Source organism: Hemitrygon akajei, unplaced genomic scaffold (assembly GCF_048418815.1).
Source record: "Hemitrygon akajei unplaced genomic scaffold, sHemAka1.3 Scf000091, whole genome shotgun sequence".
Classification (NCBI taxonomy): Eukaryota; Metazoa; Chordata; class Chondrichthyes; order Myliobatiformes; family Dasyatidae; genus Hemitrygon; species Hemitrygon akajei.
This window is the reverse complement of record NW_027331977.1, coordinates 1,185,812-1,199,561: the sequence shown is the minus strand read 5'-3', so window position 1 is coordinate 1,199,561 and position 13,750 is coordinate 1,185,812. Positions and strand designations below refer to the sequence as shown.

Sequence of the window (13,750 nt, the reverse complement as noted above, 5' to 3'; positions counted from 1 at the left end):
GGGAGGAGATCATCTTGTGGGCAGTTTATTTGGGAGTACAAGGGATAAAACAACTCTTCCGTCCAAATCCTACAGTTACTTTTACTATGAGCTAGGACTTTCGGTGGCCAGTTTATGAAGTACACTTGTTCCCACGTTCTGTTTCTTAATGTAAATATCCAATCAGCCAACCCTGTGGCTCTAATTTACTACATAGAACATGCAAATATGGTCAACCAGTTTAGTTGTTCTAGTTTTTATTTATTTATGACCAATCATCAGAATGGGGAAGAAATGTGATCTAAGTGACATTTACCGTAGAATGACTGCTAGGGTCAGATATGGTGGTTTGAGTATCTCAGAAACTGCAGATCATCCATGTTTTATTTCTCACTGACAGAAGTATTTAGTGATTACTGAGTATGGTGCGAAAAAAAACAAATCCCATCAGCAGCAATTCTGCAGGCGAAAATGTTTTGTTAATGAGAGAAGTCGGGGGTAAATGCAACAGTAGATTCAAACTAGCAGGAAGGCGACAGTACTCAAGTAGCAGGGCATTACACCGGTGTTGTGTGGAAGAGCAACTATGAGACCACAAGCAAGTTGAACCTACAACAGCAGCAGAAAGCCACAGTGGGATCCTCCCCCGTACCTAATGAAATAGCCATTGATTTCACGTCCTCAATCAATAATACAGGACTTTTTCCTCTCGTATCACTCTTTTATCATCCCTGTTCTTATCATCAGGCTGGATATGAACGGCCTCACGCACTGTTGCGCTGGGGATCTGGCCTCCATTCTCCACAGAAGCTGCTCACTGCAGGAACTGGACCTGAATTACAATGACCTGGGCGACTCAGGCATGAGAGAGCTATCTAAGGCTTTAGAGAACCCGGACTGCAAACTAATGAAGCTACGGTGAGTGTCTGCCCGTGAGGATTCCGGATGGGTCTTTCAGATGTATTATTGACTGGCTCTTTTGTGTTATTATTCCCATCACCTATTGGGAAACACGATGTGCTCTTCACGCGGCTCTTCAACACGGACCAAATCTTAAATGCGTCATGTTTGAATGCACGTGTGTTTGTATGTAAGTGCCTTTCTCTAAAATGCATCAGACCTCAAACCCGTAATGTGCGTTCACACATCTTCTCTTCCACATCTGCCTTTCCACCCAGCCTCTCGATCTACCTATCACCTATGCATTCACCCGATGCTTCCCATCCGACTGCTTCCCCTCACTGCTTACGTCCCATTATACTGTGACCCGTTGCCCTATCCGATCAGTTCCCGTAGTCATCAGTTTCAATTCGGCCACCACACCCAGATTCTAACGTCATCCCACTCTCCCCGACCCTTACCTGCATTGCAATCCAAGAAATGAATCTACGTATCTCCACACAGCTATTGCCCCACCTTTCACCCTCTCTTCTGCATTGGCTTCCCCACTACCTTTTGCCAGGTGTGTAAAGAAGGCCTGTAAGGTAATTGGGGACACTCGTCACCCCAGCCATCAACTGTTTCAGCTGCTTCCATCTAGCAAACGCTACCACAGTATTAAACCCTGGACCAACAGGCTACGGGACAGCTTCTTTCTACAAGCCATTAGACTTGAAAATTCACACGTCCGTACTTTGCGACAGAGTCATAACGGACAGATTTTTACTCCCTCGCATGGATGGATGGGTGTAAGAATTAAATGAATGAAATTCTGCTAACTTCAATTCAAATTCAATACAATGTTTTCTTTCTTTCTTTCTCCACCGGAAACTTCGACTGTTCACCTCTTTCCTTATTTCCTGCCTGAACTGCGGAATTCTCCCACCTCTTCTGTGTGTATCTCGAGATATGTGCAGTCTGAACTCCTATGTGTCTCCAAAGTTGTGGAACTCCTTCCATCCCCATGTTTCCTAGACATACTCTTCAGCTGCCCTCTCCAGCTCCATTTTGACCGCTTGATCTAAACTAAGCTATAAATATTTTACTTATTGACTTTGTAATTCAGTTTCCCTTTCGAACTTTCATCTCCCCCCCCCCCGTTACTAATTCTAACCTTATCATAGCCTCCCAGTCTACCGCGAGCTTGTAACATTTCCCGTGCATCTCATCATCAGGTTGTGCGCAAACGGACTCACGGCGGCTTGTGCTAAGGACCTCGCCCGCGCTCTCCGCAAGAACCAATGGCTGACCAAACTCAAACTGGGTAACAATGATCTGGGGGATGCCGGAGTGGAGTTTCTGTCCGCGGCGCTGAGGAACCCGGACTGCAAGTTGCAGACGTTGAAGTAAGATTCGTTTCGCTCTACGACATCATGCACGCCTGAAACAAATTGTTACTGGACGGAATTACGCTGGACTGATCTACAAATATCCTGTCACTTACTATCATGAACACTGTTACTAAAACTCTGCTTTATTTTGATTTCTGTGCTGGATGTGATATATGCACCAGTGCCGGAGGAACGATGATAAGTTTGATTGCATTTATGTACAATCAGCTGCCAATACATTTGAATGTGAACTTGAAATGGAACCGTTAGGGACACCGGGGCAGCGTAGCGGTAAGCGCGACTCTGTTTCAGGCTGAGCCCCGGAGTATGGATTCTAATGCCGACGCCTCCTTTAAGACGCCTCCCGGTGGCGGCTTGGGATTCCTTTGGGGCCTCCGATTTCCAGCCGCATTCCAAAGTTGTGATATTTCATAGGCTCAATGGACACTCGAAATTGCTTTGTGATTAGGCTGGGGTTAAATAGGTGGGTCGCTCGGCAATGCGGCACGTCGGACCGGAAGGCTCATTCTGCGAAGCATAATAATTTTTATTGCTGTATTGTACATTATGTTATAGTGTTGGTGCATGGCCGAGTGGTTAAGGCGTTCGTCTAGTTATCTGAAGGTTGCTAGTTCAAGCCTTGGCTGAGGCTGCATGTTGTGTCCTTAAGCAAGGCACTTAACCACACATTGCTCTGTGACAACACTGGTGCCAAGCTGTATGGGTCCTAATGCCCTTCCCTTGCCCTTCCCAACATCGGTGGCATGGAGAGGGGAGACGTGCTGCTTGGGCAGCTGCCGGTCTTCCATTTAAAAAAAAAACCCTGCCCAGCCTTGCGCCCTGGAAGCTTTCCAAGGTACAAGTCCATTGTTTATCGAGACTAACAGAGGCCTACCCGACACTCATTATATCATTATGCAATTATTATCAATAAATTAACCAGACATTTCATTACATTTAACACTATATATTTATTTTCTTTTCCCCATAAATCCTATCATGGTAGTCTGTGGTGCAACGGCCTCAGGGCTTCTTCCACCAAGTGCATCGCCTCGACTGTTGATACAAACCATGCACTGACGGAGCTGAACCTGGGTGATAATGAACTTGGAGTTTCAGCAGTGAATCTGGTGACGGAGGTTCACTACAAGTCGGAATGTAAAATTAAGTTACTCCGGTAAGATCTAGCTGGATGCTTCACCCCAAATTCTTCCAGAAGCTTCCAGTACACCCGTGTATATGACCCGTGTTCCGGTATTGAACACCAGCGCTGGTACTAGCTTAGACGAGAGGCAGCGTCTCTGATCGCTGTGTTGTCAGTGGTCTGTGTGTTAGTATAGTGGATTAGCAACGGAGTTGAACGGAGAAGAGCATACCTTCTTGAATTCCAGTGAGAGCATGTGCAGAAAGATGTTTGGTGAATTAAACACGATACAAGACCAGTGTCCATAAGACACTCAAAGCTGCTGCGCAGGTTGACTCTGTGGTTAATACGGTGCATTGACCTTCATCAATTGTTGGACTGAGTTTAGGAGCCGAAAGGTAATGTTGCAGCTATATTGGACCCTGGTCAGACCCCACTTGGAGTACTGTGCTCAGTTCTGGTCACCTCACTATATAGGAAGGCTGTGGAAACCATAGAAAGGATGCAGAGGAGATTTGCAAGTACGTTCAAACAACACACACAAAATGCTGGTGGAACGCAGCAGGCCAGGCAGCATCTATAGGGAGAAGCAGTGTCGATGTTTCATCAGGACTAACTGAAAGGAAAGATAGTAAGAGATTTGAAAGTGGGGGGGGGGGGGGGGAATGCAAAATGATAGGAGAAGACCAGAGGAGGTGGGGTGAAGCTGAGAGCTAGAAAGGTGATTGGCAAAAGAGATACGGAGCTGGAGAAGGGAAAGGATCATGGGACGGGAGGCCTAGGGAGAAAGAAAGGGGGAGGGGAGCACCAGAGGTAGATGGAGAACAGGCAAACAGTGATGGGCAGAGAGAGAGAACAAAAAAACTAAATATATCAGGGATGGGATAAGAAGGGGAGGAGTGGTGTTAATGGAAGTTAGAGAAGTCAATGTTCATGCCCTCAAGATGGAGGCTACCCAGCCAGTATATAAGGCGTTGTTCCTCTAACCTGAGTTTGGATTCATTTTGACAGTAGTGGAGGCCATGGACAGACATATCAGAATGGGAATGGGATGTGGAATTAAAATGTGAGGCCACTGGGAGATCCTGATTTCTCTGGCAGACAGAGCGTAGGTGCTCAGCGAAACGGTCTCCCAGTCTGCGTCAGGACTCGCCAATATATAAAAGGCCACACTGGGAGCACCGGACGCAGTATACCACACCAACCAACTCACAGGTAAAGTGTCGCCTCACCTGGAAGGACTGTCTTGTGCCCTGAATGGTGGTGAGGGAGGAAGTGTAAAGGCAGGTGTAGCACTTGTTCTGTTTACAAGGATAAGTGCCAGGAGGAAGATTGATTGGAAAGGATGGGGAGGACGAGTGGACAAGGGAGTCGTGTAGGGAGCGATCCCTGCGGAAAGCAGAAAGGAGGGGGGAGGGAAAGATGTGTTTGGCAGTGGGATCCCGTTGGAGGTGGTGGAAGTTACGGAGAATTATATGTTGGACCCAGAGGCTGGTGAGGTGGTAGGTAAGGACAAGGGGAACCCTATCCTGAGTGGGGTGGCGGGCAGCTGGTGTGATGGCAGATGTGCAGGAAATGGGAGAGCTGCAATTGAGAGCGGAGTTTATGGTGGACGAAGGGAAGCCCCTTTGTTTGAAAAAGCAAGACATCTTCTTTGTCCTGGAATGGAAAGCCTCATCCTGAGAGCAGATGCGGCGGAGATGGAGGAATTGTGAGAAGGGGATAGCATTTTTGCAAGAGACAGGGTGGGAAGAGGTATAGTCCAGGTAGCTGTGACAGTCTGTAGGCTTATAGTAAATGTCAGTAGATAAGCCATCTCCAGAGATGGAGACAGAAAGATCAAGGAAGGGGAGGGAGGTATCGGAAATGGACCAGGTAAATTAGAGGGCAGAGTGAAAGTTGGAGGCAAAGTTAATGAAGTCAACGAGCTCAGCATGCGTGCAGGAGCCTGCGCTAATGCAGTCGTCGATGTAGCGAAGGAAAAGAGGGCGACAGATACCTGTATAGGCTTGGAACATGGACTGTTTCACAAAGCCAACAAAAAGGCAGGCATAACTGGGACCCATACGGGTGCCCAGGGCTACACCCTTGGTTTGGAGGAACTGGGAGGAGCCAAAGGAGAAATTATTGAGAGTAAGAACTAATTCCGCTAGACAGAGGAGAGTGGTGGTAGAGGGGAATCGGTTAGGTCTGGAATCCAAAAAGAAGCGAAGAGCTTTTAGACCTTCTTGGTGGGGGATGGAGGTATATAGGGACTGGACGTCCTTGGTGAAAATAAGACAGTGGAGGCCAGGGAACTTAAAATCATTGAACAAATTCAAAGTGTGAGAAGTGTCACGAACATAGGTGGGAAGGGATTGAACAAGGGGGGATAAGACAGTGTCAAGGTATGGAGAAATGAGGTCAGTGGGGCAGGAGCAAGCTGAGACAATGGGCCTACCTGGACAGGCAGGTTTGCGGATCTTGGATAGGAGGTAGAAATGGGAAGTGCTGTTTTTTTGTTCTTTCTCTCTGCCCATCACTGTTTGCCTGTTCTGCATCTCCCTCTGGTGCTCCCCTCCCCCTTTCTTTCTCCCTGGGCCTCCCGTCCCATAATCCTTTTCGGTCTGCAGATCTGTATCCCTTTTGCTAGTCACCTTTCCGGCTCTTAGCTTCACCCCATCCCCTCCGGTCTTCTCTTATCATTTCGCATTTCCCCCTCCCCCCACTACTTTCAAATCTCTTAGTATCTCTCCTTCCAGTTAGTCCTGACGAAGGGTCTCGGCCCGAAACGTTGACAGTGCTTCTCCCTATAGATGCTGCCTGGCCTGCTGTGTTCCACCAGCATTTTGTGTGTGTTGTTGTTTGAATTTCCAGCATCTGCAGATTTCCTGGTGTTTGCACTTACAAGGACATTGCCCGGATTCGGGTACGTGCCTTATGAGAATAGGTCAACTGAAATCGGCCTTTTTTTCCTTGAAGCAACGGAGGATTAGAGGTGACCTGATAGAGGTCTATAAGATGATGAGAGGTATTCATCGTGTGGGTAGTCAGAGGCTTTTTCCCGGGGCTGAAAATGCTTTCACAATTGAGCACGGTTTTAAGCTGCTTGGAAGTAGGTGCAGAGGAGATGTCAGGTGTTAAGTTTTTAATGCAGAGAGTGGTGAGTGTGTGGAATGGGCCGCTGGAGACGGTGGTGGAGGCGGATACGATAGGGTCTTTTAAGAGACCGCTGGATGGGAAGATGGCTCAGAAAACTAGAGGGCTATAGGTAACCCTAGGTAATATCTAAGGTAAGGACATTTTCGGCACAGCTTTGTGGGCCGAAGGACCTGGATTGTGCTGTGGGTTTTCTATGCTCCTATGTTTCTAAGCGGCGTCAGGGTCGTTACGTAACAATGGCGAAGGGTTGATGAGGCAGGGATCCGATAGAAGGTGGTGAACGTTGTAGTAAAGGGAAAATGTGGAGAGTTGCTCAGTTCAACATCTTCCACTTTTACCAAATACATGTGCATTTGCAAACCAGGTTACGTCTTCCTAACGTTTCCCGAGAAATGTCGCATGCATAACTGTCAGACATTTGCAATAAATCACTATCGCTGATTATTTTGACAGTAGTGAGAATAAAGCATTTTTCTTCTGTTATTATTGTGGTTGATGATGTTCTTGTTGTTTTTAGCCATGCAGTTGCTACCAAACTGTTGCAAGAAGAGAGTTAGTGGTTAACTGCTCCCCCAGCTGAGCTTGAAGGAATAAAGTGGCCTGCGATTCTGTCAACCCCTTACCGCACTCCCACCCCCCCCCCCCCCCCCACCACCGTCGGGGGTTCTAAAATTTATTTAATGTCACGCTGCGTGCGGCGAGAAATCTCTGCCGATCATCCAATTCACGTTGCTTCCTTCTCTCATCCCAGCCTGAACAAGACCGGTCTCACGGATTCTTGTGTCAAGGGACTCATTTCCATTCTTCGCGAAATGTGCGCTTTGACTCATGTGAACCTGAATTACAACTACTTCACAGACCGATCGATCCCCTCTTTCAACACTCTGATAAAGCGTCACAGAGGCTTGGAGTATATCGGGTGAGTGTCCGCATTGACTTTGGCTGCATTGACTATTTGTACAGTACGTCCAATGACTGTCCTGCTGATGTTTGCCTCGGTATGTTTTTAACGTATGGAACCCTGTCTCCCCGTTATTCTCAACGTCGTTTCTATCTATTTATTTCCTCTTTATTCTTCAACCTGTTTCAGGCTGGAGGGGAATCGCTTCAGTTCCCGCGGACAGAATCAGCTCAAGACGCTGCAGAAGTCCCGACGAGGACTGACAGTGGACCTCTAAACAACGCAATGCATCGACGATTTCACCCTCGGGAAGGGGCTATGTATATTTTGCCTCAAACTCAGCTCTCCTCTCTAATTAGCAGTGACCCAATTCAGAAACAAAATGACGCGGGGGCTGCGCCCTTTAGTATTGTGATGTCAGACCCCAGACTGGCCCAAAGCACAACTCTGAGACGATATGTTCCTGTTTCGCCACCATACAACATCTCCCGGATCTTTTGGAGAAGGGCCAAGAGTTGAGCCAGCACTGTCTGTGCTACAGTAAGCCACCAGGGGGATCTGTCGGTCACCCAGAGCCATAATAGAAATATGAAATGGAACCATAGAACATAACAGCACGGAAAACAGGCCATTCTGCCCTTCTAGTCTCTTCCAAAACTTTATTCTGATACTCCCATGAACCTGCACCCAGTCCATAACCCTCCGGGCCTCTCCCATCTATGTGTCTGTCCAATTTATGCTTAAAACTTAAGAGTGAGTCCGCATTTACCACGTCAGATGGCAGCTCATTCCGCACTCCCACCACACTCTGAATGAAGAAGTTCCCCCAATGATCTCCCTAAACCTTTCCCCTTTCACTCTAAAGACTTGCCCTCTTGTATGTATCTCTCCTCTCATCTAAGTGGAAAGAGCCTATTTGCATTTATTCTGTTGATAGCCCTCATAGCTGTGGCATCTGTAGTCCCTTTGGGAATGCAGTTAATGTCATTTTTCCCCCCACTGTGTTGGTGTTGTTTAAGGGGAACGTATATATAGAGACTATAATTTTAAGCTGAATGTATGTAAACACCGACCTTGTAATTCAGTATCAGGATTATTTAAATACAGGACAGATTGATTAGAATTGAATGAAAATATGTGCATGTAAATTTATTATTTTTAAATAAATCATATTTTCTGCTACTGGTGGATTTACGGTGTATCTTATTTTAATGAGCCATGTTTCCATTGTCCAAAAGCACCAGTGTGAAACAAAATCAAATATCCCCGTTTGTCCGATCCAACAATGATGCCATGAATGGGAGTGAATTGGATCGATAAAACTGATCAGAGTAGGGGATGTTGTCAGAAAAAGAAATTAACAAATCCTTTTTTTTATGCCACACATTTAAAATGAGTATAAAGGACGGCGCAGTGGCGCGGCTTCACACACGTGCGATTCGGATTTGATCCGGACCTCCATCGCAACCACGTGGGGTCCTCCAACATTTCAATGATATGCGTTTTAGTCAGCATATTATGCGGTTTTTTTTGGCCTTAGTGTAAACGATTGGTGGAATCTCACGTAGAACCAGATGAACAATAAGGTAAGAGTAGATTGGAGTATATTATCATAAATGTGTAGGTGTTGGTCAGCACAAATTTAACACGCAGCTGTATGATTTAAGGGAAAAAATATTACGGTCAATCCTATAACTTTAATATAAATTTCCATCATGACCTACGCCTGTTGATTGAGAAAACCTGTTGGAAATTAAATGAGACGGGATACAATGGGTCTCTCTGACCTTTCGAGTGAGACTAAACAGGCTGGGTCACTTTCGTTTCCTCAAAGGTGGAAGACCCGATAAGCTGGGACTTTTCTTTCCAAAAGCACAGCAGACTGACCGGTAAAATATTGACTTACTTGGAGCTGTGAGATCTGAGGATAAGTTGAACAGTCACAGGTCCTTCCCTGGACCGAGATGTCAAATACGAGACAACATAGGTTGAAGATGAAAAGAGGGCTACTGGAAGGGGACCTGAGGGATTTCTATTTTACGCATATTGGGTGATAGTTATGTAAAACATCAGCCAGAAGAAATGGTACAGGCGCTTGTAATTAGAAACTTTAAAATTAATTTTGACATGCACTTGATAAATTGCTAGATTGCTCTATGATGAGAAGTGCGCTGAGGAAGAGAAATGATATCTGTCTGATATTACTTTTATAGTCATTGTCATTATATGACCTTTTATACAGAATTTTATTGGTAAGTCGTTTGACTTGCCAATTGAAGGTAGCGCGGCACTCTGACATCTCTGGCCATTCCGGAGTGTGGAGTTGAAATCCGTTGCCGCCTTTAAGGAGTCATAGAGTCATATAAATCTACAGGACAGAAACGATCCTGATCCAAGTTTCTCTGAGGTGTTCCACCCTTTGAATGAAGAAGGTTCCCCTCATATTCCCCTGAAACAGTTCACCTTTCACACTTGACCTCTAGTCATTCTCTCGCTCAGCTTCAGTTCTTTAGCATTTTCCGTTTCTTTTTTTTTACTAATGGAGACAGAGTGGCTACCTCCACGCAGAATCATGCAAGGATACGGCTGGATTCGAACCCGGGACTGCTCGCCTCAAAGTCCGGTGCGGAGGCCACTACACAACCAGCCGCATACATTCGCACTTAACCTATCGATACACCTCATAATTGTGTATACCTGTATCAAATTTCCTTCAATCTTCTACGTTCAAGGGAATAACGTTCTAATTTATTCAATCTTTCCTTATTACTTAGGTCACCCTGTCCGGACAACATAATTGCAAATTTTCTCTTTACTCTTTCAATTGTACTTACAGATTACCTGTAGGTAGGTGAGCAACACTGCAGAAAAAACTCCAAAAGTAGCCTTCATCAATGTTTTCTCCAACTTCAACATAACATCCCAACCATTCAATAATTTCAGCTCTGAATGCCAATATACCGTAAACTTCCTCTACGACGCGTGTAGCTGTGATGCCATGGGGCATTGTGGAACTACATTTCCAGATCTCTTTCCTCTACAGCACAAAGATTCACCCATCCCATGAACAGCGAGGGTTTTCTCCTGGCGCCGCTGTTTCCTCACATAACGCAATGACATAATGTAATTGGTCATTGTGAATTCTCTGGCATATGGCGGGTGGTAAATAGGTAGCTTGGTGGGTGGTGCATTTCCTTGGGGCGGACAGGACTGTTACGCACTGAAAATCGAAATAATCAAACAAATAAGTAAACCCTGTTAAGTTTTTATCTGTTCAGGGGAAGTTTTCGCTGCAACTAAGAAGTCTGTGCCACTTTTAAAATGTACCATAATAATTTGTGCCATTAAGTTCTTTTACCATACCATAATCCTTGCTGATTCTGCACTCCGCATTCTCTAAATTCCAATAAACAACATGTTTACTTCACAACTGGGCTTGTCACTAACATGAAGGCGGTCCACAAAAGTTGCCTCTGATTTGGTCTCCACGGATGTTGCCGGCCTTCCTGTCTATCTCGTTAATCTTCCACTTTAATTGTGACGTGTGATGTTCGAATATGTTGGCAGCACAGTCTGGTCCATACACGGGAATTCACTTCCTTAACGTGAATTCGGTGGCAATAATTTTGACTTAAATACCTCTTCAAGTGCCTGACTGGATTTCTCACCCTGTCTTCTTCAGAGAGTTACTGAGGCAGTCACTGAAATCACAATTTAGCAAATAAATATTTGTCCTGGATGGTATAGTCGTTGGTAGGCGTTCAAACGTCAATTCAAATGTTTTCACTTCATGAATATTAACAAATTAATATTCGCGGACTTTTCAACGCAATTTCCGCATCGTCCACGAGAGGGCGCTGAAGCCAAAGAAGAAAAGTAGCACTCCTCAAAATTCCGCAAGAACTCAGCAGGTCAGGCAACATCCATGGAAGTATGACGTTTTGGGTCCAAACGCTTCATCGGGACTCGGGAGAAAAGTAGCAATTACTATCGGCGACTATTTGTGTGTGTTTTCATTCTCCTTCCAGGAGACCCTCTAAAGAAAGATAATACACAAATCCCAGCTATGCTTTTATCGTGAAGTAGGAAGAATTCACAATATCCTCCAATCAACTGAGGCAATAATAGGTCTGCAAATAAAGTAACAGCTTTCAATAAGGGACATTTCCTCCCCTGTCTTTGCAATATTTGTGTACCCGGTATGTGTCTTTGGCGGTTAAGTTAGCGGATATGAGCAGCTGAAGAACATTGTTACAGGCCGCGATATGCCATAATTATTGGACCAGACGCTCACTGTGAACAGTTTTCTAACCAGTTCAACATCGCCTGGGCGTTCTTTTTTTCTACTGCACTAGAAAGGACAATTCTGTTCCAAGTCGTTTGAGGCAGCGGAAAGAGATTCACTCCGGAGTATTCGTCTATTCATATATTGTATACACTTCCAATACAACAACTCACGACGGAAGCTTCCCCCAAGAAGCATAGAGACACCAGAGCAGGTTGTTTAGTGAAATGGCTCTGTTCCTTGGGCTCTGAAGGAGAACAGTTATTACACTGTTCTCAAAATTCCAGGCGACAAAGTAAGTAGCGAGTATTAAAAGGTTTGCGCACACAGTACGCCGAGTAACTCAAAGTTAAGTTTGTATTCAAAGTGCGTAGACATCACGTCACAATATAGTACCCTGACGTGCATTTTATCAGACATTCACAGCAGAACCAAGAAATAGAACAGAGTCAATGACAAACAACGTGCAAAAGAGGACAGACCCTTCAGATACAAAAGGAAGGAAAATAAGACCTGAAACAACAAAATTTTGGAAAACACGATGCTTACTCGGGGCTCGCATAGATTAGCAGTACCGAGGACTGAAGGACAAAAAGGAATGAAAGCCATATAACATATACACCACAGTTCGATGAAAGTTCCAAGGGTATACATCTATTAACAGAAGCAGGATCCAGCACACCACCCGAGCATATTAAACACGATAAGAAATGACACCACAGAAAGAACAAACGGGGAACACGAGGGAATTAGCGCATGGACGAAACGATTAACCAAACGGAAGAGCGTGGAAGACGTCGGCGCGATCTGAGAGGAAGCCCGGATCAGAGTTAGAGATCTCTTCCCAGAAACAGAAGGGTTCCTCGTGGCGACGAAGGACCCGGTGGTTCACACATGAAATTATCAAAAAATACGGAACAAATCACCAACAGATTCAATAGCAGAAAATGCTAAGGGAAACCAGGAACGTTTGAACACGATATAGGATCCTGTAGCAGCTTAACCCTGTATGAGCACTTACACAGGAAACTTCAAAGTGCAGGCATCCCTCCCTAAAATCGTTCTTTAAAATGCAAACGCATAAAAGATTCCGCACTTTGTTAGAAATATAATGCTGGTCCGGTCGTATAATCAGAGTCGTATACATTATATTAGGAATTGAATTAACTTTATTTCTTACATCCTTCATATACACGGGGAGTAAAAATCTTTATATTATGCCTCCGTTCAAATATGCGATGTTCAATTTATAGTAATTTATAATAAATAGTATGTTCAACAGGACAGTCAATATAACATGGAAATACTGTTGTGACAGCATGGATTAAGCAGTCTGACGGTCTGGTGGAAGAAGCTGTCCCGGAGCCTGTTGGTCCTGGCTTTTATGATATGGTACCATTTCCCGGATGGTGACAGCTGGAACCGATGACTCGGGTCCCCAGTGATCCTTCGGGCCCTTTTTCCACACCTGTCGCTGTAAATGTCCTGATTAGCGTGAATTCCACAGTCACTGATGCACTAGGCTGTCCGCACCACTCCCTGCAGAGTTCTGCGATTGAGGGAGGAACAGTTCCCATGCCAGGCAGTGATGCAGCCAGTCAGGATGCTCTCAATTGTGCCTCTGTAGAAGGTTCTTAGGATTAGCGGGCTCATACCAAACTTTTTGAACCATCTGTGGTGACAGAGGCGCTGTTGTGCTTTTCTCACCACACAGCCGGTATGTACAGACCACGTGAGATCCTCGGTGATGTGTATGCCGAGGAACTTAAAACTTTTCGCCCTGCCAACTCTAGATCCATTGATGCCAATAGGGTCTCGCCTGTCTTCATTCCTCCTGTAGTCCTCAGCCAGCTACTTTGTTTTTGCGACATTGACGTAGATGTTGTTTTGCGACATTGAGGGAGAGGATCCATTATTACAGATGCGGGCTCACTTTTAACATTTAAGGACAGGTAGATGGATGAGAAGTGTAAGGAGGGATATGGGCCGGGTGCAGGTCAGTGGGACTACGCAGAAAAATGGTTCGACAC

General features: G+C 45.4%; 1 protein-coding gene across 1 annotated transcript; it reads left to right on the top strand.

Moving 5' to 3' along the window:
• The first annotated feature begins 733 nt into the window (after window positions 1–733).
• Window positions 734–8,555, top strand: LOC140722857 (NACHT, LRR and PYD domains-containing protein 3). The gene is made up of 5 exons (XM_073037497.1): window positions 734–897; window positions 2,094–2,264; window positions 3,256–3,426; window positions 7,286–7,453; window positions 7,625–8,555. The coding sequence occupies exons 1-5, from the start codon at window positions 734–736 to the stop codon at window positions 7,710–7,712; spliced, it is 762 nt and encodes a 253-aa protein (XP_072893598.1). The 3' UTR covers window positions 7,713–8,555.
• Window positions 8,556–13,750: the final 5,195 nt, after the last annotated feature.